The sequence below is a fragment of the Cyprinodon tularosa genome, unplaced genomic scaffold, assembly GCF_016077235.1.
Source record: "Cyprinodon tularosa strain WSP-4 unplaced genomic scaffold, ASM1607723v1 ctg391, whole genome shotgun sequence".
Taxonomy (NCBI): Eukaryota; Metazoa; Chordata; class Actinopteri; order Cyprinodontiformes; family Cyprinodontidae; genus Cyprinodon; species Cyprinodon tularosa.
The window spans coordinates 201,685-225,728 of NW_024039109.1; the positions used below are offsets into that span (position 1 = coordinate 201,685).

The window sequence follows — 24,044 nt, forward strand, 5'->3', positions numbered from 1 at the left end:
GTTCTGCTGGAGGTTTCTTCCTGTTAGAAGGGAGTTTTTCCTCTCCACTGTCGCTACAAGCATGCTTAGTGTGAGGGATTGCCTTCAAGTCAATGAGTCGATGCAATGGACTGGTTTTTCTTAGATAAAAAACTTAATCATTTTGACTGAATGATCTGGTGGACTGTAAAGTACCTTGAGATGACATGTGTTCATGTGAGCTGTTTGGATTATCTGAGTGTGCAGCTGTTGCAGCTGTCCAGAGGAATTCCACCCGAAGTTAAGTTATTTTCTCTGTGATATCTCTAACTGACTACTTTAAAACATAGCACCTTCTGCTGCACTTTTCTACTGAGCACTTGTCAGTTTCACACTGTTTTATTTCTGATAGCAAGGAGTAGCTAGCCTAGGCTAGCGCTAGCTTAGCATTGCTATGGCTTCTCTCTCTCCCTCCCTTGACTCTTTTCCAACTCTTCCTTCTTCCTCTCCTCTCTCCTGCTCTCTGTGTCAGATGTTCAGTTATTCCTCTGCCTCCTTTAGTGATAATGGTATGTGTAATAAGTGTAGTATTTTTGTAGCTTTGGAGGCGAGGGTGTCAGAGTTAGAATCCAGGCTTCAGGCTGTTGAACATCCAGGAGTTAAAGTAGGCCCCCCACGTAGCTGTCCTCCAAAAGTGCCTGAGCAGCCAGGCGATTGGGTAACTGTACGCAGAAAGCGTAGTCGTGGATCTCTGCCCACTGGTCACCACCAGCCCGTTCACGTTTCTAACCGGTTTTCCCCACTCAGTGACACACCCACTGAGAAGCCCACTCTGGTGATTGGCAGCTCCATAGTCAGAAACGTGGCATTAGAGACACCAGGGACCATAGTCAAATGTTTGCCGGGGGCCAGAACGGGCGACATCAAATCCTACCTGAAACTACTGGCTAAGGATAAGGTTAAATACAGTAAGATTGTTATTCACGCTGGTGGTAATGACACCCGGTTACGCCGATCGGAGGTCACTAAAATTAGTGTTGCTTCGGTGTGTAAGTTTGCCAAAAAAATGTCGGACTCCGTAATTTTCTCTGGTCCCCTCCCTGATCTGACCAGTGATGACATGTTTAGCCGCATGTCGTCATTCAACCGCTGGTTGTCTAGGTGGTGTCCTGAAAACAACGTGGGCTACATTAATAATTGGCAATCCTTTTGGGGAAAGCCTGGTCTGATTCGGAGAGACGGCATTCATCCCACTTTGGATGGTGCAGCTCTTCTTTCTAGGAATCTGGCCACATTTATTAGTCCTCCAAAACCCTGACCACCCAGGGTGCAGACCAGGAAGCAGAGTTGTAGTTTAACACACATCTCTGCAGCTTCTCTACTGTTACCCACTCTTTACTCCATCCAGACAGTGTCTTGCCCACGACCAAAATCTAATAAATTAGCAAATATTCCTAAAGGAGTAAATCATGATAATCTAATTAAAATAAAAATAACTCCAATTGGGGAAAAAGTTAAAACAATTAAATGCGGTCTGTTTAACATAAGATCTCTTTCCTCTAAAAGTCTGCTAGTTAATGACTTGATTTGTGATAATCACATTGACTTGTGTTGCCTTACAGAAACCTGGCTGCAGCAAGAGGATTATGTGAGCATAAATGAGGCAACTCCTTCAAGCTATTTAAATTTTCACATACCCAGAAGTTCTGGGCGAGGAGGAGGAGTAGCAGCAATCTTCCAGTCTGACTTACTGATTACTCCCAAAACAGTTAATACCTACAACTCTTTTGAACATTTAACCCTTAATTTCCCTGATCCAAATTTCAAGGCAAGAAAACCTCTTCTTTTTGTAACTTTGTATCGTCCACCAGGTCCTTACTCTGAATTTTTAGATGAGTTTTCAGAGTTCCTTTCTGATTTGGTATTAAAAACTGACAGGGTCATCATAGTGGGAGATTTTAACATCCATGCTGACATTGAAGGCGATAGCTTAAGAGCAGCCTTTAATGCTATCTTAGACACTATTGGCTTTGTTCAAAATGTGAATAGTCCCACACATTCTCATCTTCATACTTTGGATCTTGTGCTGACATACGGCATAGAATGTGAAGAAATAACAGTATTTCCTCACAACCCTGTCCTCTCTGACCACTTTCTAATAACCTTCAGGATTACTTTAACAGAGTTCTCCTCCCCCAAAAGAAGGTTACATTTTAGTAGATCTTTATCAGATAGTGCAGTTATAAATTTTAAAGAATCTGCTTCACTTTCTCTCTCCTCTTTGTCGCTGAGCAGTGCTGCAGAATGCAAAAGCATAGCTTATTCCCCTTCACAGGTTGATGATTTTGTTGATGGGGTTGCTAGTTCTCTGCGTGCTGCCTTAGACAATGCAGCTCCTTTGAAAATGAAAACCGTTAAAAATAGAAAGCTTGCTCCTTGGTTTAATGCAGAGCTGCGTACTTTGAAGCAAAATGCTAGGAAACTGGAGAGAAAATATCGCTCCACAGGCCTGCGGGAGTCCTTCCTAGTCTGGAAAAATGGTTTACTGCTGTATAAGAGGACCCTTTGTAAAGCAAGAGCAGCATACTTCTCCTCATTAATAGAGGAGAATAAGAATAATCCTAGATTTCTTTTTAATACAGTTGCCAAACTCACCCAGAGCCATAGCTCTGTTGAACCGTCCATTCCACCTGCTCTTAGACGCAATGATTTTATGGGATTCTTTATAAATAAGATTGATCTTATTAAAAATAAGATCATAAGCACTCCTCTATCCGCGATTGTACCTGAGGTAGTCATGGAATCTGAACCGGGTTTAGACTGCTTTGATCCAGTTGAACTCTCTGAATTAGCAAAATTATTGTCTTCATCTAAGCCTTCAACTTGTATGTTAGATCCAGTTCCAACCAGGTTATTTAAGGAGGCATTCCCTTTGATCTCCTCCTCCATTTTAGATGTGATTAATTTATCTCTGTTTCAGGGATATGTACCTAAAGCTTTTAAGGTTGCTGTAATTAAACCTCTGCTTAAGAAACCGTCTCTTGACCCAGATGACTTGGTTAATTATAGACCTATATCCAATCTTCCTTTCTTATCCAAAATTCTTGAGAAAGTAGTTGCCCAGCAAGTTTGCGATCACTTACACCATAATGAACTTTTTGAAGAGTTTCAGTCTGGCTTTAGAGCTCATCATAGCACTGAAACAGCTCTGGTGAAAGTCACTAATGATATTCTCATGGCCTCAGATAATGGACTTGTATCTGTGCTCGTCCTGTTGGATCTTAGTGCTGCATTTGATACAGTTGACCATAATATTCTTTTAGAAAGACTTGAACATTTTGTTGGAATTAAAGGAACAGCATTAGACTGGTTTAAATCTTATCTATCTGATCGATTTCAGTTTGTTCATGTTAATGATAGATCTTCAACATGCTCAAAGGTTACCTGTGGAGTACCACAGGGATCAGTGCTAGGACCAATTCTATTTACTTTATACATGCTCCCAATTGGTAGAATTATTAGACAGCATGGGATTAATTTTCACTGTTATGCTGATGATACCCAGCTATATCTGTCTATAAATCCAGATGAAGCTAACCCATTACATAGATTACAGGCATGTCTTGAAGACATAAAAACCTGGATGACTCTTAACTTTCTGCTTCTGAATGCAGACAAAACAGAAGTTATAGTCTTTGGACCAGAGTCTTTGAAAAATAAGCTGATTAGTCAGTCACTTCATTTGGATGGGATTAAACTGATTTCAGATAATAAAGTAAAAAATCTTGGTGTTGTTTTTGATCAGGACCTGTCATTTAAATCCCATATCAAAGAGGTTTCTAGAATTTCCTTCTTTCATCTGAGGAACATTGCAAAAATTAGAAATCTCCTGTCCAGGGGTGATGCTGAGAAACTAGTCCATGCATTTGTTACTTCAAGGCTGGACTATTGTAATTCTTTACTATCAGGAAGTCCACAAACTGTAGTTAAGAGTCTTCAGCTGATCCAAAATGCTGCAGCCAGAGTTCTGATGAAAATTAAAAAGAGAGATCACATCTCTCCTATCCTGGCTTCTCTTCATTGGCTTCCTGTTAAATCAAGAATAGAATTTAAAATCCTCCTTCTCACATATAAAGCCTTAAATGGCCAAGCTCCATCTTATATCAGAGATCTGATTGTTCCTTATGTTCCTAACAGAGCACTTCGCTCTCAATCTGCAGGTTTACTAGTGGTTCCTAGAATTTCTAAAAGTAGAATGGGAGGCAGATCTTTTAGTTATCAGGCTCCTCTCCTGTGGAACCAACTACCAGTTTTAGTCCGTGAGGCAGACACCCTGTCTACTTTTAAGGCTAGGCTTAAAACTTTCCTTTTTGATAAAGCTTATAGTTAGAGTGGCTCAGGTTATCCTGAGCTATCTCTATAGTTATGCTGCTATAGGCTTAGACTGCTGGAGGACATAGGGACCCCCATTTCATCATTCTGCTTCATTCTCTTTCTATTCTCCTATTCTGCAGAATCTGTTAGTTCAATCTCTAACCTTCTGCTCTATCTGCTTTTCCTCAGAGTAGCTTTGCCTTGTCTGTTCCTGTTTGGCTGTGACGTCATCCTGGAAAGAAACATCAGCTGTGCTGTGACTGGGTGGATGTGCTTTCTTCGTCCTCTGACATGGGAGCTGGCTCGGAGCTCGTCTGCCTGGCTGTGTGTTTCCTGGACGGGGCCGCCTATTACAGCTGCTTTTGTGTCTCTGCTTCCGTCTTCTTGAACCCAGTCGGCCTCGGCAGATGGCCGCTCACACTGAGCCTGGTTCTGCTGGAGGTTTCTTCCTGTTTAAAGGGAGTTTTTCCTCTCCACTGTCGCTACAAGCATGCTTAGTGTGAGGGATTGTATTGAGTCAATGAGTCGATGCAATCAACTGGTTTTCCTTAGATGGAGAACTTTGTATCAATTTGACTTTATGATCTGGTTGAACTGTGAAGTGCCTTGAGATGACATGTGTTGTGAATTTGGCGCTATATAAATAAACTGAATTGAATTGAATTGAATTGAACTGGCGCTATAGAAATAAACTGAATTGAATTGAATTAAGAAGTTCTTTGAGACACTTCACTCCATCATAGATGTAAAGCGTTGAACCTAAAAATTTCTTAGTTTGAAGTTATATTTTAAATATTTTCTGTCAAATATTTTCAGAAATAGTAGGAAAAATTCCCTTCATAGGAAACGGAAAATGTTCTTGAACCTTTCAGACACGCCCTTATTGCGCGGGATAGAACTGAAACATGTGTGAGTCTCTGTTCTTTTTAAAGTCCCTGTAAAGGGCGTGTTTGGGACCTTAGATGGTAAGGACCACCGTGATCCATCCATCCATGCGCAGTTTTTCGGCGTCTTGTTGTGTTTTGAACTGTGTGAGGTGCCTTCCCACGAGCAGCAATGTGTTTTTAATCTGAGCCCAATTATTCACCTCCTCTAGTTTTGTTCCCAGCGAACAACTCAGACAACTGTCTGCATTTTACAGGCTCCGCTTTTCCCCTCCCTCCGCTGTCAGCGCCCAGCCGGGCCGGGCCCTCTGGCTGACACACTGTGTGTTCAAATGGGGTGGGGGGGTAATTTACCAGTTTAGTAGTAAGAGGTTGAACTTCCTGCCGGTGCAGAGCTTTGAATGATGGGACAGGTGGAGTTAGGCCCCCCACCCCCTCAGGCCAATGAGATGGACAGATCCTCATCTGGTGACATCATCAAATGGTCAGCGCTCCTGTTTCAAATGGTTCCCCCTAGAGGTTGTGGCACGGTGCTGCACTGACAGCTGGGTTCTGTGGTTTTTCTTGTTTGTTTGTGCAGAAAGTTGCTTTATGCGTCACCACAACCTGAAAACATCTCTTTTCCCTCCTCCGTGTGGAATCACCCTGAGAAGCTGTCCCTCGTCTGACCCGGTTGTGTCCAGGAGGAAAACAACGGGAGGGCTTTATGCTCCTCCCCGCCTCCTTCTTACCTACCTCTGCTCTCTCGTTTTGTCAACATTCATCTTCCTACAAATTATGTTTTGCTCTTCGTTTCATTTCTTTCAGCTCTCCTCCCCTGTAGCCTCCTTCCTCTGGTCAGCATGTTTCTTTTTTTTTTTCTTTTCATCCTTTGATCTCTTTAGATTGTCTCCACAGTCGTATCGTACATAACTTCTCCATCACCTCCCCCCCTTATTTCTTTCTGTAAGTTTTTTTTTTCCTCTGCTTATCATTTTATATTTCTGTCCTTTCTCGGTATTTACTACGGAAGAGGATTAGGGCCACTGGGGAAAAAAACAAAAAGTTAACTGATTTTTAAGTTTTATTTCAGTTTAACATGGGAAAAAAGTCAGAATTCTGACTTTTTTCTCAGAATTCTGACTTTAATCTCAGAATACTGAGTTTTGTCTCAGAATTCTGACTTTAATCTCAGAATTCTGACTTTTTTCTCAGAATTCTGACTTTAATCTCAGAAATTTGACTTTTTTCTCAGAATTCTGACTTTAATCTAAAAAATGTTGACTTTAATCTCAGAATACTGACTTTTTTTCTCAGAATTTTGACTTTAATCTCAGAATTCTGACTTTTTTCTCAGAATTCTGACTTTTTTCTCAGAATTCTGACTTTAATCTCAGAAATTTGACTTTTTTCTCAGAATTCTGGCTTTAATCTCACAATTTTGACTTTAATCTCAGAATTTTGGATCTTAATATAGATGTAGATGTAGATGGGCACCATGGAGGAAGAGATGTGGAGCACTCAGCTTCACTGACAAAGATGTGAGTTGTTTGAGGTGGCCAGTGACACATTGGTGGAAAATGATGGAATTAGGCAACTTTTTACGTCCCTGAGGGTCCCCTCATTAATGGAGGAGCAGAAGGTCATTAAAACAAGAGAGCTGGTCTCTAAAACAGACATGGCTATGGCTTGATGCTAACATGTTTGTTATCTGTCAGAATTCTGAGAAAAAAGTCAAAATTCTGACTTTAATCTCTGAACAGTTGCTGAACAGTTTGTCCCTTTTCAGCTTCCCTGGACAACAATGGAAGCACTATAGCATCTATTGGGTAAACTACCCCCATGTCTATTTATAAAATCTATGAGAACACTTTCATTTTTTGATGTAACGTGTTAGATTCGTAAAAGGAACAAAAAAAACAATCCACTTTACTTACGTTTCGCTTCACATCCAGGAAGTTTTTCAAGTCAAAATGTCAGAAATAACGTTGAGTTCGAGGTTTCATACAGTAGCCCAAAAAGCCTTGTTTTGGTTTAGAAAACATGCAAATTGAAACGGACAAACGGGTCCACCCCTTTGGAACGGGGGTTATATGGCTTCTTTTTTAGCCTGCAATGCCCCATACCTGTCTATGTCTCTGTCTATGTCGCCTATTCCACCAGGCAAACAATTCCCTTTAACGACTTTTTTATAAAGCATCGAACTCAACGCTAATTCTGACATTTTGAACTGGAAAAGCTTCCTGGATGGGAAGCGAAACGTCTTCAAACTTGGAAAAAAAAGTCCGGTGGTTTATTTTTTTTAACTTTTTTGGAATGACTATGACCTGGATGACTGAGAATCTTCACCAGAGTAAGGTATTAGACTTTTGCACTATATGTATTTATTAAAGCAGTTCTCGATTTTTACCAATAAAAATCCAAATTTGTTGCACATTATCTCTAATGCTGAAACAATTTATCGTATTAATTGATTATTGAAATAATCCTCAACTAAGTTACTAATTGATTAATCGTTAACTGGAGAACAGAGACTCTAACAGCGTCTGCTCTGCCGATAATGCAAGCGTAGAAGAAGAAATGTGCTGTTTACCTGTGCAAAGAAAGAAACAACGAAAGAAAAATGTCTGAGGACTTCAGTGTTGAGGAAGAGCATGAGTTCTTTGCAGAGCTGAATGCGCACTTTCATCTGGTTTGGTCTGCCGGCTTCCGTAGCGTCATGAACGCGCCGGCGCGCGCTTTTAGGAAATCCTATACACTACTGTTTATGCTCTAAAAACATTCTAAATGACTTCGTTTCGAGTAAATTATGGACGCTACCCACTCAGGACACTTGGAATACATTGGACGAGCAGTATGGAGGAATATTGACACGTTTTTTGTGGACTTTTGTGGACCTTTCTGTCTCGGGCGCCATAGACCTCCATTATTTGAATGTCAGCAGACAGCAAGAAGCCTCCCAGATCTCCAGATGCATTTGAGATATCAAAAAAGTACTCCAGGGTGTTGTTCAGCATGGGGGTGAGTAGAAAATGAAGGCTAATCATGTTTTGGGTGTACTATTCCTTTAAGCTTATCTGATGTCTTTCCTTTAGCGTTGGCTGATATTGGGGTGAAATTGAACTATTTTTATGTTATTTGATTTATACAGAGGCAGTTAAACACTGTATATGACCCATTTTTATGCTTTAAAGCTGCTAATACTCTCCCCACCGGGATAGAAAGGGACGTTTAACAGTATATGAAAGAAGGGGTGTTAGATGGCGTGATCCTTTTTTGGTTTAACGGCGCATGGCACAGCTAGAGGTGATGTTGAGCTGTAAGGGAGGGGTCTGTATTTCAAATAAATGGAAAATAGAACAGTCATCTCCAAACAGCGATGATCGGTTGAGATAATAAATCAACTGAGAGGATGAATTCAGCGGAGAAAAAAATAAGTAAAAGATCAGCAGCCTGCAATTTATCATAGTCCAGAGAATGAATCAGTTTGATAAGAAGAAGCAAAAGTAATATCATCATCAAGACTCCCTGCTACGTGTTGTCCAGCCTTTTCATATTTTTGACTTGTGATCTGATATGTGTGAAAACAGAAAGCAGAAAAATATAATTACGTGCATCATTCTGACAACTTTAGATCATATTATTAAGTGTTTCACATAAAACAGTCATATTCAAAGTTCAAAAAATTCAATTTTTCCCCAGAAAAAGCTTTAAAATCTGGCACATAACATGTAATAAACATCAATCTCAGTAGGTTAGATGGGATTTAGTTGTATGATTTGAACAAGAAACATGAAAAAATCAAATAAAGCAGCTGATAAAGTGGGACGCTCAGTCAGTGGAGCAGGAGAACCGCGCAGAGAAGCTGCAGACGCAGTTGTCTTGGGTTCAGTTTCTAGACCATTTGCAGCATGTATTTAAATTACTATTTAATAAAGGCCACCAAAAAAAAACAACAACTGATACAATCAGTAAAATATGCAGACCTGGGTAAATATTTTCTTGCTCAGTTTCCTCCCTCATTCCTTACCTGCTTCAGGCCACAAACACAACAGATGGGGCTAAAAGAAAGCAAACAAGCCGGCGTGGAGCTGCCTGAAAAGAGGGATTAACCCTGGATGTGTGCTTTGTTAAGAGTTCGGGTTACTGATTCATCGATTAGCTTCTCTAAACTGAGTAATTCATCCAATCAGGGCTGATTAAACACCAAGACAAATGGATTTAGGATGTAGGGGCTTTCATTTTGCTCATTATGACACATCCATCACTGATTCAGTGCTGTTAAACCATGCTTCTTTTTTATTACTCATTATTCTTTCTGCCTCCTGTAATAAAAAGCTTAGTCTTTCGATTAGCTCTCTGCACCTCCTGCTGTTCAGAGCAGCAGCAAAAGAAAAACTCAACTGGTGAAATCGTCTCAATAAGCCCTAATGACTCTCTGAAACGCCTAGAACAACAAAGCCATTTAGCGGAATAGAGGAATAAATCTGTCCTGTAATAAAAACAAAGAGAGCCCCGGTGAAGGTTGAGGAGAATGAATTAATTCTCACGCTTTAGAGAAGACGTGACGGGCGTGCACATCGTCTCAGGGAAAGTTGTCGTATTAAAATACAACAGCAGAAGGCTGGAACTGCAGTAACGTCTTCTGCTGCTTTACATCTTGAGTCGGTCTGGATGTTTATGGCTCTGTTTCTTTTCAATATTTCACTTGTGCCACTCAAAAATCTCCCCACAGGCTCCATCTGGCAAACAGCTGCTCATCTATTGGTGCTTCTGCCTCTCTCTCTCTGCTGTTTTTTTCTGTCTTATATATAGTCTGTGCAGCATTTTTAAGGCCATCTAAACATTTTGACCAAACAAACCAACTCCAAACTATATGGTTCAACCAAAAGAGATACAGGAGCAGGAGGTTGTTTAAGGACGTATTTATAACCATGGAGATTGTTATACTGTTCAATTTAGGCAACCTCAACATGTTCATCAAGTTGTTTTAATTCTATATATAATTGTCTCTCAAGTACTATTTTAACATTTAAAAGCAAAATTTAGATTTGAAGGGCATAATAAGCAGACATAATGGTTAGCTACCTCCATAAAAGTGTTAGTAGTAATGCGTAGGGGTGTAAATAATAATCGTTTTGTATCGATGCATCGATACATCCGTAAGAGAATCGATTCATGTTTTTTTTTTGTTTTTCCTCCGGTCTATTTTTATCCATTTGCTCCTGGACGTAATTCTCCCTCCGGTGCTGCGGTGGCGCTATACGCTGTGGGTCTAGATACGGCCGAGGCGGTGAGGAAATGGGGGCGAGTTTAGTCCGACGACGGAGGGACATGAGGGCCAAAAAGAGCGGAGATCCAGGTGGAAAAAGGGTCCCAGCGTTCTCGCGCACCTCGCTCTTCTAGCGGGTCAAACTTCACGAGTTGTTTTCCGCCATTTTGGTCATAAAAACACAACGATTTGGGAAAGGTGCAGCGGAGCGTCTGTGGAGGGGGCGGGGACGTCTGGAGCCGAGGTATTGAATTGCACTGATTTTGTGCAGTTTTTTTTATGCAAAGCCTTTTAGAATCTATAACGCAGGGGTATTATTATTTTTCAGTGAATGAGGTTTTAATAGGAATAGGTGAGGAACAACTTTTCAACTTCTTTTATTTGCTGTTGTGTCTCAAATAAAATGTATAAGGATGTTACAGCTTTCATTGATTTATTTTAAATTTGAAACATTGCCTAGCTTGTAAGGTGTAAGTAAAAAAAAAACCAAGAAAATAGCATTAATCGAATCGTATCGTGGTGTATTCTTGAGTATCGAAAGTAATCGAATCGTTGGGTCAGGAAATCGATACTGAATCGAATCGCCATGATGGATGTGATTTACACCCCTAGTAAAGCGTCTCTTTTACTAAACTCTGAATGTTAAAATCAATTTGCGGAGGTGACAGGGAGGTGTCACAGTATAACATTAACACAGAAATATCCACAAAAAATGCATAAAGTAAAAAAAAAATACAAAAAAAAGAAGGGGCATCCCTGGGGGACTCCGTATTTAACCAGGTCCTTTTACAGCTGCCTTTTCTATCTCTGCTTCTGTCTCCTTGAACCCCAGTCGGCCTCAGCAGATGGCCGCTCACACTGAGCCTGGTTCTGCTGGAGGTTTCTTCCTGTTAAAAGGGAGTTTTTCCTCTCCACTGTCGCTACAAGCATGCTTAGTGTGAGGGATTGCCTTGGAGTCAATGAGTCGATGCAATCAACTGGTTTTCCTCAGATAAAAAAACGTTGAATCAATCTGACTGGATGATCTGTTGAACTCTAAAGAGCCTTAAGATGACATGTTGTGAATTGCTGCTATAGAAATAAACTGAATTGGATTAAAATGTTTACACTAATTATTCAAAGCTGTAAGGGAGGGAATAAGTTGTTCACACCATGTTGAATCCAGAGAAAATTTGAGGATGAATCCCAATGAGAAAATGGCAGCAGAAGCATTGGGCTTTATCTCACTACATTGCACACCTCCAGTCTTCACCCGAGATGAAATCTTGCGGTCTGTTTGCCATAAACACCCCCAGATGATCTTCTGTGATATTTTTTTTGCAACACCCAACAGTAATTTGTATTGATCTGTTTTGGCCGTAGAGGTGGATAGGATTCAGACAGCCTTTCCAATGAGATCTTGAGCTAAAATCCAGCTGAGACAAGTGTAGCATTCCAGTGCTGTTCTGTTATTTCTTTCTGCTTGAGGGTATATTTATCTTTCCATTTGCAAATTCCACATACTTACATCGACATGTAGCCTTTTAGGAAGTATTGTTTTCATGCATGGTTTCTGACATGTCAATCAGAGATCTGGCCCTCCAGTGTAGGAATGAAATGTTTTAATTTCCAAATAGAAAACAAAAAGGTTTACTTTTGAGATAAAGAATCTGACATGTAGAGCTTCGCCTAAACAGGTTTAAATGACATTTCTTCACTGAAAACACAAACTTCATTTTCAGTTTAAGGGTAGAGCAGAAAGCTAAGAGTCACTGGAGACTTATTTATGCTTGTTAACACTTCTCCCACTTCAAACACAATAAAGATGAATCCTGGTCCAAATGTCCCTGCCTGAGGAAGGGTCACTGTGACTTTCACAAACTGTTTCTCACTTTTCCCCGACAAAGGCATAAGTTAAACCCCTTTCCAATCCCGACTAAGCTCCGGTGTTACTTCTGCGGCCAGGCTTGATTGACAGTAGTTGATACAAACAAAGCGGAGGCTTGACATAGACGTCTTAGTGAATAAAGCTTGACTGTGAGGCGAGCTATCCCGCAGAGCTCCTTACGGAGGATATGATACTATGGAGCCAGTCGACCCTTCCAAGTCATAATATCAGCAAGATCCTCAGAAACTGAGGCAAAGGGGGCCATGATGGGCCTGTTCGGAGCCAAAGCAGTCAGCTGAGGGTGGGGTGAAAACAAGGGCTTTGGTTTCACATTTTACTGGGCTATAATTAGACGAGGAAGGAGGGGTGGACTAGAAAATGACTGAGGATGCTAAGAAATAGCAGGACACACCTTGCATACATATCCCACATTGGTTTGAATGTTCTTTCACATTAGAAAGCTTTGTTTTGGGTTCCATCTCTGGCAAATATCACAAGCTACTCCATTTAGATCAGGGGTATTAAACATTTTCCAGGCCGAGGACCCCCAAACTGTTGGAGAGATGGAGCGGGGACCCCCTAATTATATATATTGTATGAAATTGTGTTATATCAAACTGATCCTAACGTAATGTAAAGAAAGTAATTTCTCCCTGGGTGTCATGATTTTACTCAAGTTCAGACCCAAATGCAGAAGACCAAACAGGAAGACCAGGGAAAAGGTTTAAAAGGTTTTATTGAAGAGATAATTCAGAGAGAAGCGTTGCTCTGAACACTGCTCAACCGGAACTGAAAAGTGAGGGGAAGACACAGCGGTTAGTTCAGGCTCAGTGGGAAATTTGACTTGTGAACTTGGAGAAGAGGATTTGTTTGCTGACTCACGTTTCCAGAGAAGCTGTTGCATCCTTGACTTCAGTCTGTATGCTGTAGTTCCAGTGTTTGTCTGATTCAATGGAGGGCGGAACAGGGTTTACCCAGAATGCGGTTGTTAGTAGGTGAACGGAGAAAGACTGACTGCCACTCAGATTTCCCGCGGTACTTGAACGGGTCGTAGTGGATATGAATCCCTTTCTCAGTGTGAAGCTCAAACGATCTCTTGGGGAAAGTGGATCCTAACCTCCTTTGAACCCAAGCTCATTTTGTAGCTCAGTTGATCCTTCCAGGGAGAGAAGGTCCGAAAAATCCAGTTAGCAGGATGACTTCCTGCCGAGAGGCAAAAGACAAACAATGTTAAAACTCAGGTCTTTATACAGTGGTCCAGCAAAGTACTTTCAGAGACATAGGCAGGTATGGGGCATTGCAGGCTAACAAAAGAAGCCACTCTATAAAACCTCAAATTTAACGCTATTTCTGACATTTTGAATTGAAAAAGCTTCCTGGATGGGAAGCAAAACATCTTCAAACTTGGAAACAAAGTCCAGTGGATTGTTTTTTCTTTTTACTTTTTTTAAATGACTTTGAGGATTAAGTAATCTTCACCACCATAGTCTCTGTCTATCCTAGTCTACCTATTTTTCTCATCCAGAGGCAGCAGATTGTTCATCTGTAACAAGTGAGGCTAAACCCCCCACACCACAGCTTTAGCAGAGTGAGTTCACTCAGATCATCTGTCTGCTGGATGCACCCAGCCTCCCCTGTTAGCTCTCGATGTGTCGATGCACATTGGCGCAGTATTTAAGACATCCAAAGCATGCTGGTGATATCGAACTATCAACCATTACAATCCGAACTCCCAGTAGGCTCCTGGAAACCACCTCACCCCGCACCAGTGGGAGTATGTGCTTCCAATCATTCTTCTCAGTAATGAATACCTGAAATATTTTGCAGTTGTAACTCTCTCTCCCCCCGACTCTTGTCCCTTCTGTTTACAGTACACAGCAGGCAGGGAATCTGTACGATGGCAAAGCTTGGAAGAGGCCTTTTTTTTCCCCCTTAGAGATTTCACAAGAGGTCGGTGGGGGGGCTCTCACATCGAGCTGTCATTTGTGGCTAATGAAAATCTTGCTCTGTGGAGGGATCCTGCTAAAGCTGCTAAAGGCCTGTCCTAACCAGGGGATTAGTCCTGTAACCCTGGGGGAGTTCAATTTCAGCCGCAGCATAAGTCATCTCAGCTGAGCGCCAGCATTGATAAATGGCTCCATACTGACGAGTGTACACCATCAAAGGTTGCTGCGGGGAGGGAATCGTTATCCGTTCAGACTGACATAATACCATTCTCTAAAAGCAACAGGATGTTCTGCATCTTTACCCATGTTTAAGTTCAATGTCTTTTCATTTTGGAGTATCTTTGTAAGAATATAATACTGAGAATATCTTTCAAACTAATCAATTAATTCCTTTAATTGAACAATACCTCCTGTTAGCTCTCTTTCTCTCTATTCATAATGTTAGTCAGCATTTATGTCCTATAAACACGTTACTTTCCTATTGAATTTTAAATCCCCAGGCAAGGCAAGGCAAGGCAAATTCATTTGTATAGCACAATTTAGTACAAAGACAATGCAAAGTGCTTTACATGATTAAAATATAGGAAAATGAAACAGAATAAAAGCAAGTAGGAAAAAAAGAGAAAATTAATAAATAAAATAAAAAAAATGCAGACTCCAACAATGACGTCTTTACCAACTTCTGGCAACCCTGTTGGCTTTATAGGTCCCCGACCTATTTATTTCAAACACAACGTTGTTTTTTTCAAACCACAAGATCCCTGACCTTGACACAATATTAGACCCACAAGATCCCTGATCTTGACACGATATTGTACCCACAAGATCCCTGACCTTGACACGATATTGTACCCACAAGATCCCTGACCTTGACACGATATTCTACCCACAAGATCCCTGACCTTGACACGATATTGTACCCACAAGATCCCTGATCTTGACACGATATTGTACCCACAAGATCCCTGATCTTGACACGATATTGTACCCACAAGATCCCTGATCTTGACACGATATTGTACCCACAAGATCCCTGATCTTGACACGATATTGTACCCACAAGATCCCTGATCTTGACACGATATTGTACCCACAAGATCCCTGATCTTGACACGATATTGTACCCACAAGATCCCTGACCTTGACACGATATTCTACCCACAAGATCCCTGACCTTGACACGATATTCTACCCACAAGATCCCTGACCTTGACACGATATTGTACCCACAAGATCCCTGATCTTGACACGATATTGTACCCACAAGATCCCTGATCTTGACACGATATTGTACCCACAAGATCCCTGATCTTGACACGATATTGTACCCACAAGATCCCTGATCTTGACACGATATTGTACCCACAAGATCCCTGATCTTGACACGATATTGTACCCACAAGATCCCTGATCTTGACACGATATTGTACCCACAAGATCCCTGACCTTGACACGATATTGTACCCACAAGATCCCTGACCTTGACACGATATTGTACCCACAAGATCCCTGACCTTGACACGATATTGTACCCACAAGATCCCTGATCTTGACACGATATTGTACCCACAAGATCCCTGATCTTGACACGATATTGTACCCACAAGATCCCTGATCTTGACACGATATTGTACCCACAAGATCCCTGATCTTGACACGATATTGTACCCACAAGATCCCTGACCTTGACACGATATTGTACCCACAAAATTCCTGCTCTTGACACGATTTTGTACCCACAAGATCCCTGATCTTGACACCACAAGATCCCTGATCTTTACACAATATGCTCTCTTTCTTCCATCTGCAGTCTTCCTCAGCAGGTGGCCGCTAACACTGAGCCTGGTTCTGCTGGAGGTTTCTTCCTGTTAGAAGGGAGTTTTTCCTCTCCACTGTCACTACAAGCATGCTTGGTGTGAGGGATTGCCTTCGAGTCAATGAGTCGATGCAATCAACTGGTTTTCCTTAGACAGAAAACCTTGAATCAATTTGACTGGATGATGTGGTGAACTGTAAAGTGAGATGACATGCGTTGTAAATTGGCGCTATAGAAATAAACTGAATTGAATTTAATTAAATATAACAATTTCCTGTCTGTGTGTGTACTATTTTTATCCAAAATGCACAACTCCTTCAGCTGTTTCATTTAGAATAAAAACTGCAGAAATAGGTGTATAAACTTTAATACTGTTGAGACTCACAATAAATGTTTGTTTCCTTTAGATTTTACCGAGGCGATTACCACATCGATGTCTGCATCAACGACTACCTTGATGTCTACTGTCCGCACTACATCAGCCCGGTGTCCGACGATCTGGCGGAGCGCTACGTCCTCTACATGGTGAACTATGATGGCTACAGCTCCTGCGATCACACCGCCAAGGGTTTCAAGCGCTGGGAGTGCAACAGGCCCCTGTCGCCTAATGGACCGCTCAAGTTCTCAGAGAAGTTCCAGCTCTTCACTCCGTTCTCCTTAGGCTTCGAGTTCCGCCCAGGCAGAGAGTATTACTATATCTGTGAGTACGCACACAACTCCCTACATCTAAAACTGTTGAATTAGGAATTGTAACATGCTAGAGTTGGTAGTGGACTAATCTCGCTGCATTGTGAAAAGAATTGGAGCAGAATGTGAACAGTTTTAGGCTGTGGTATAAAGGCTGATATAAATAATGCATTTCTTTTTTGTTACCGTTTTTGATCACTTGCACACCCCTTACAAATGGAGTCCCCCCCCCCCATCACTCAGTGAGGTCCAGAAGCATAAGATCTATATCCAGCCATTCAGCAAAGTTACAGCTACATGGCTGTACATCTTATTTTGGCATTTGACCAATTAGATGAGACCTTGAATGATATATTGACTGCTGTAAATTAAGGCCCCGTCCACAAGAAGTCAAACCCTGGCCTAAACGCACAAATTTTTCACCAAACCAGCTGGCGTTTTGGGGTCTGTAAACAATCTTTTTTTTATTAAGCCTTCAGAGTGGGAAGATTTTGAAACGCCGTTTTCGCGTTTCCATCTTTAAGCTCTAACCGCATTTTTTTTTTTACACGCATGCGTCATAGCGTCGCCTCTAAACACGCATGCGTGACACAGTATCACAACAACAATGGCGCCGTACTGTGTTGAATGGTTGCTGCTAATGCTACTCACCCTGCTGTCGGGCTTACAACAGAATCTTCTTCTTCTGGAATATCTCCAGGAAGAACAGAGCAATATCGACGACATAGTTCAGCACCTGAATTTGACTGAACCACGAAAATTGACCCGCAGGGCAACCATGTATAAATATTATTGCGCATGCCCAACATTTCGTCGCCTATTTTTGCTTTGGCACCACAGCGCCACTTACAGGCCTGGCATACATTTTGCAGCGTTTTCATGCATTCGTGTGGACGATCACATTTATTTTACGTCTCCGTCTTTACGACAAACGTTCTGGGAAATATTAGCGTTTCGTGTTCGTTTTGACTTTGTGTGGACGGGGTGTAAGTTGAAAAAAATTCATTAACAAGTCAAGAAAAAAGGTAAAAAGTAGGGATGGAACGGTTTATGAAAACCGTCCGAACCATTCGGTTCGACTGTCTCGGTTCGGTTCGGCGAAGCGTTTACACTCCAGAGCAGAAGGTGGCGGTACTGCAACCAAAGCCAACCACCAGTAGTAAACAAGAAGAGGAAGAAGCGAAGCAGCGTAGACGGGTGTAGCAGAAAAAAAATTAGTTGTTGTGGAGAATTGTGTGGGTATGGCAACTGGAAAAGAACAGGAGTTGGAAGACGCGCCAGCAGCACTTTATAGGTCTGCTGTATGGGACCACTTTGCATTTAGAGTGACCTACGATGACGGCGGAAAGAAAGTTATGGATAAAAGTGCAACAGTGTGCAAGCATTGCGCAACACGTTTTGTTTATGCTAACAGCAACACGACCAACATGTCAGGCTCACAATCAACATATACCGAACCGAAAACCGTGACCACGAAACCGTGAACCCAACCGAACCGTGGATTTTGTGAACCGTTCCACCCCTAGTAAAAAGTTAATTAAACAGTTAAAAAGTAAAGTTAATAGCCTAGTTAACAATTATATTTAGGTTAATAAACTAAAAAAATGTAAGTGCCAGTATCAGCATCAATGCCTCTGAGGTTATTTTACATCTTTTCATGAATTTCTTATTGATGCACTTTTGTAATTTCTCTGAATATATTCGGGAAAGTTGTCATTTCTTATTACATTGACATAATTTTTTTGCCATCAAAATATCCATATTTCTTTAATGTTAAAAAGGTAATTAGGTCTTGTCCTGGATTTCAATAAAATACATTTTCAAAGTATTTCACTGAGTGCACTATAAAGGCTTAACTGTTATGTCCCGTGTGGTGCTTCCAACTACACTATATTGCCAAAAGTATTTGCTCACCCATCCAAATTATTGGAATCAGGTGTTCCAATCACTTCCATGGCCACAGGTGTATAAATTCAAGCACCTAGGCATGCAGACTGTTTTTACAAACATTTGTGAAAGAATGGGTCGCTCTCAGGAGCTCAGTGAATTCCAGCGTGGAACTGTGATAGGATGCCACCTGTGCAACAAATCCAGTCGTGAAATTTCCTCGCTCCTAAATATTCCACAGTCAACTGTCAGCTGTATTATAAGAAAATGGAAGTGTTTGGGAACGACAGCAACTCAGCCACGAAGTGGTAGGCCACGTAAACTGACGGAGCGGGGTCAGCGGATGCTGACGCGCATAGTGCGAAGAGGTCGCCAACTTTCTGCAGAGTCAATCACTACAGACCTCCAAACTTCATGTAGCTCAAGAACAGTGCGCAGAGAGCTTCATGGAATGGGTTTCCATGGGCGAGCAGCTGCATCCAAGCCATACATCACCAAGTGCAATGCAAAGCGTCGGATGCGGTGGTGTAAAGCACGCCGCCACTGGACTCTAGAGCAGTGGAGACGCGTTCTCTGGAGTGACGAATCGCGCTTCTCCATCTGGCAATCTGATGGACGGGTCTGGGTTTGGCGGTTGCCAGGAGAACGGTACTTGTCTGACTGCATTGTGCCAAGTGTAAAGTTTGGTGGAGGGGGGATTATGGTGTGGGGTTGTTTTTCAGGAGCTGGGCTTGGCCCCTTAGTTCCAGTGAAAGGAACTCTGAATGCTTCAGCATACCAAGACATTTTGGACAATTCCATGCTCCCAACTTTGTGGGAACAGTTTGGAGCTGGCCCCTTCCTCTTCCAACATGACTGTGCAGCAGTGCACAAAGCAAGGTCCATAAAGACATGGATGACAGAGTCTGGTGTGGATGAACTTGACTGGCCTGCACAGAGTCCTGACCTCAACCCGATAGAACACCTTTGGGATGAATTAGAGCGGAGACTGAGAGCCAGGCCTTCTCGTCCAACATCAGTGTGCGACCTCACAAATGCGCTTCTGGAAGAATGGTCAAAAATTCCCATAAACACACTCCTAAACCTTGTGGACAGCCTTCCCAGAAGAGTTGAAGCTGTTCTAGCTGCAAAGGGTGGACCGACGTCATATTGAACCCTATGGATTAGGAACGGGATGTCACTTAAGCTCATATGTGAGTCAAGGCAGGTGAGCAAATACTTTTGGCAATATAGTGTATGTTGCCACCAGTGTTTTATATGGCAGGGTAGACCCTCCCAAGGATTAAAGAACAGCAGCTGATTTAATTTATACTTTTTCAGGCATTTTTGGTCAATTTAATTGGGTCAGTTAATGGCTTAAATTTAAAGAATTGTTCATACAGTGATAAAAAAAAATCTACTTTGTCAATAGTCAACTTTAAACTAAAGAAATTCCTCTTGTGGTGCTGTGATAATAAGAAACACTCAATATGAAACTTCATTTGTTTAATTTAGTCATGGAGATCTCTCAGTAAGTTTTCAGTAATGGTCAGCTGGAACAAAACATGAACCAATAGGTGCTACATTTCTCATCCGTTCCAAAGTGTCCTTTGTTGCCGCCTGGCTGAGCTCAGCTTTCTGCTCCTCGTGAGAAGAGTCGGCAAAACAAACGGCCGCAAAGTCGTGTTTTCATATGTGAAGTCAGCGCCCTGCTGTGAGAGAAGAGGTGGACTAAATAAGACACAGTGGTGCATTTAAAGATATTTGGCTGACATCTGAGGTCAGGCGGAGACTTCAAGGGTATTAACGGGAACTCATAATAAAGGGTTGTAGAATCCGTCATGTTTTGACAAAAACAGGGATAACCAAACACTCTGAGAATGAGGAAAATTGATTTTTTTCATGCACCCCCTCCTGTGCTGTTGAAGCTTCATAACTTCCCCTCTTAAGTCAGTGAAGGTGTTGTTTAGTTTATATGATCAATCTTTGAAGATAAAATATCCCCAACAGTCGCCAGGCGAGTCTTCTTGACTCCAGATCACAGAGTAACGTTGCATTGTTTAGAGATGCTGTGGTCTCATTACTGTCATTGTGGGGAGTTGTTGATGTTTCTGTAATGCCTTGGAAGTCAATAAGTCAATTCATGGCTCTCCAAATTTGTCTTTATTGGTCCAATTGGCTTTGAGTTCTCTGAGGGCGAGGCTGTTGTCGGCTTTGATGATGATTGATTGTCCAAAGAGGGAGCCGGCGAGAGTCCATGTGCCTTTAGGCAGTTGTAGGCCATTCCTGCTGCCTCTTGCTGACTCAGATGTGTGACTCATCTGTGAAATGCTCGCGTTATCTGATGTGAATAAAGGAAAAGATGAGAGACAACACCTCTGGGAGAATGCAGAGTCCCTTTAGTCAGAACCTACAATCCTGCCATCAGGGATGATGGTTTATGTAGTTTAAGTTTACATGTTTTTCTTACTCTTCAGAGAAGCAAAGACATCTATGGGAGGATGTGGTTCAGCTCATTTACAGACCTTTATTTCTCAGGCAGAAGGACATAACTTTGGCTCATTGCTTTCTACAACCTGACTTAACGCCCTTTCAGATATATTTAACTGTCAACAAGGTTATATGTTCAACATGTTGAAGGTTCTAGACTTTGTCGTCATTGGCGTGCCTCTTGAATGTTGCAAAGAGAACTGGATAGCAGTGTGTCATAAACAAGCAAGGGATCAAACTTTCTAGCTGAACTTGGAAAGCTTCGGGTGTTTGAGAATAGACTCGGTTTTATTGCCAAACCTAAGATCAAGGGGAGCAATGCAGACTTGTCCTTGTTCTTGCTCTGCCTATAGCAGGTCTTTACTCTTGTGGAGCTCTGAAGGAGCTGTCAACACTTGTAACTAGAGTTGCGGTGATTCCATTTTTTATAAATGAATCAGTTGCATTTCCCGCACATGCCTCATTTCTGATAGAGGAGCCGGAGCAATTCAATTCAGTTCATTTCTATAGCACCAATTCACAACACATGTCATCTCAAGAACTTTACAGTTCACCAGATCATACATTCAAATTGATTCAAAGTTTTCTATCTAAGGAAAACCAGTTAATTGCATCGACCAAGCATGCTTGTAGCGACAGTGGAGAGGAAAAACTCCCTTTTAACAGGATGGAACCTCCAGCAGAACCAGGCTCAGTGTGAGCGGCCATCTGCCGAGGCTGACTGGGGTTCAAGGAGACAGAAACAGAGAAACAGAATTAAACAGAGATAATAAAGGCAACTGTCAATCAGTTCCACAGGCGGCCCCGTCCATGAAACACACAGCCAGGCAGACGAGCTCCGAGCCAACTCCCATGTCAGTGCATTTATCCTTATCGAGGAAAAACTGTGCAATTTATCGTGATTGATTTGAGGTCATATCGCCCAGCCCTACTTTAACACTCCCTGTAATTATTTGTTTGTTGATCTTAAGGCTTCTTGGATAAGAGTCAAGTTCCTGTAAGGGAATTGTTCTCAAACAAAGAAAAAAGGTGGATTTCTCCTTTAAAGGCCAGTCGTTGCCTCAAGTGGAGGAGTTTGATTGTCTTGGACCTTAACTGTCCATGTCCTGTAGCCCGCAGTTGAAAACACACCGATGATAAAGTGTTGCATCTAACTTTCACAATTTATTTTGGTTGTTTGCCATACATTCAGTTTATCACGACAAATACCAGCAGGGCAGTGTTTTAATATCAGATCGCTTGTGCAGCATGGATGGTACAGTAACGTAGAATGCATGTGTGGGATCAGTGGAGTGGGGATAAGCCACGTCCTTGTCTCAGTGAAGACAGGCACTTCTTTGTCCTCCACTGTGGTGTTTCTCATTTGCTCCTGGCATCAGTTAGACGGGGGCGGGTCCTTGTCAAAACGGATGACACCTGCGGTGGGTGTTTCCAGACAGAAACCTGGGGGACAACCACCCCGGTGCTGGTTCAGTGTTACGGCCGGTCCCTGCAGGTCAAAGGTCAGCGGGATGACGACGAGCTGTGAGGTATGAGCTCCTCCGGGCTCATGTTTTTCTAAGAGAGCCACGGTGGAGCAGGGGAAGCCTGATCCTAATCTCAGGGGATAGAAATCCAATTTTCAGAGGAGACAGTTGAGAGTTTGGCTCTCCCTGTGTGAGAGCGATGACTGTCTCCCCGTAAAGCCTTCATGCTTCAAACGCCCGCTCTGTACAGTCAGCACAGATCTACATCGATAATGACGCAGACCCCGGCAGCTCGGTGCCCCTTCAGTCCCCCTTTCAAAATCCCACGGTTGAAGCACAGACAAAGGGCTTTGTTCTCCCAGATAACCTGATCGTCACAAGAGAAAAAAAACATCTGATCCTGGAGTATTTATATCAGGATCTGACTTAATTCACCTCGCAGTCGCACCAAATCCTGTTTTGTGATCTGGGATAAGACACGAGCAAGACACCACATGATTGAACATGTAGAAGTGCGTGACCGGGGAAATGTATCCTGCCGAGATGGAGAGGCGGCAATGCGGATGACCCGACCGAAGCTGCGGTGTAGAGTTGCAGGCAGAGCTGAAGTTACAGGCCGCGTCGCTCGAGGACAGAAAACCCAGACTCTGACCTCGGTGGCAGACATGAGAGAGAGGAGGAGAGATGGGCGGATAATTGTGTGAGAGTGTTGGAATCTGTAAGGGGAGGGTGGCAAAGGGGGGATGGAGAGGTGAGAAGGGAAGGGAAACATGGGAATAACAATTATTCGAAAGGCGGAAAGTGATCCGCAGCTGCTAATAAGGCTTTCACTAAACATTCAGAATTTAAATCTGCAATTCGTTTCTTCTCCTGCCAAAATGCAAACAATTTATACCCAAGTATAACAACAGCCTCTTTGATTACTGCAATGTGAGTGTTTTGTAATGTAAACTGACTGCATGTTCCAGCGCTGAATTAGTGGGTATTACAGCGCGAGGTCAGTGCTCACCATCATGGCTGCCTGCTTCATCTGCTGATCTTCTGGTGTATTTAACTGTTATCAAGTAACAGAAAATTCATTAAACAAGATAAATAAATCTATCTAAAAGATATCCAGATTTGAACTGATTTAATATAGTAAATATAGAAAATGATGAGGATTTAACTGTTTGCAGAATAATGAAAATCATCATAGACTTGAACTCAAAGTCTTTCACAGGAACACTTAAAGCTATGTAATAAAGTTAAACAGTAAGAATTTACTTAAAATATTAGTCATTGTTACTCCTATGTAGTTTTTAGCATTGTAAATAGATTTTAGTGAGATTTAATATTTTTCTCTACGTACAACTGCTCTGTTGGCTAAAGCTAGCATAGCAACAACTCAACAAAGCTATAAATATGTATTAGTGGCTCAATAAGTAAACAAATCCTAAGAA

The 24,044-nt window shown here is 42.0% G+C and overlaps 1 protein-coding gene across 1 annotated transcript in view; it reads left to right on the top strand.

Moving 5' to 3' along the window:
* Window positions 1-24,044, top strand: part of LOC119791462 (ephrin-A5b-like) — a 136,380-nt gene that overhangs the window by 103,208 nt on the left and 9,128 nt on the right. The window contains exon 2 of the mRNA XM_038297572.1: window positions 16,504-16,796. Within this exon, the coding sequence (XP_038153500.1) occupies window positions 16,504-16,796 (293 nt within the window). The remainder of the gene's footprint in view (window positions 1-16,503; window positions 16,797-24,044) is intronic.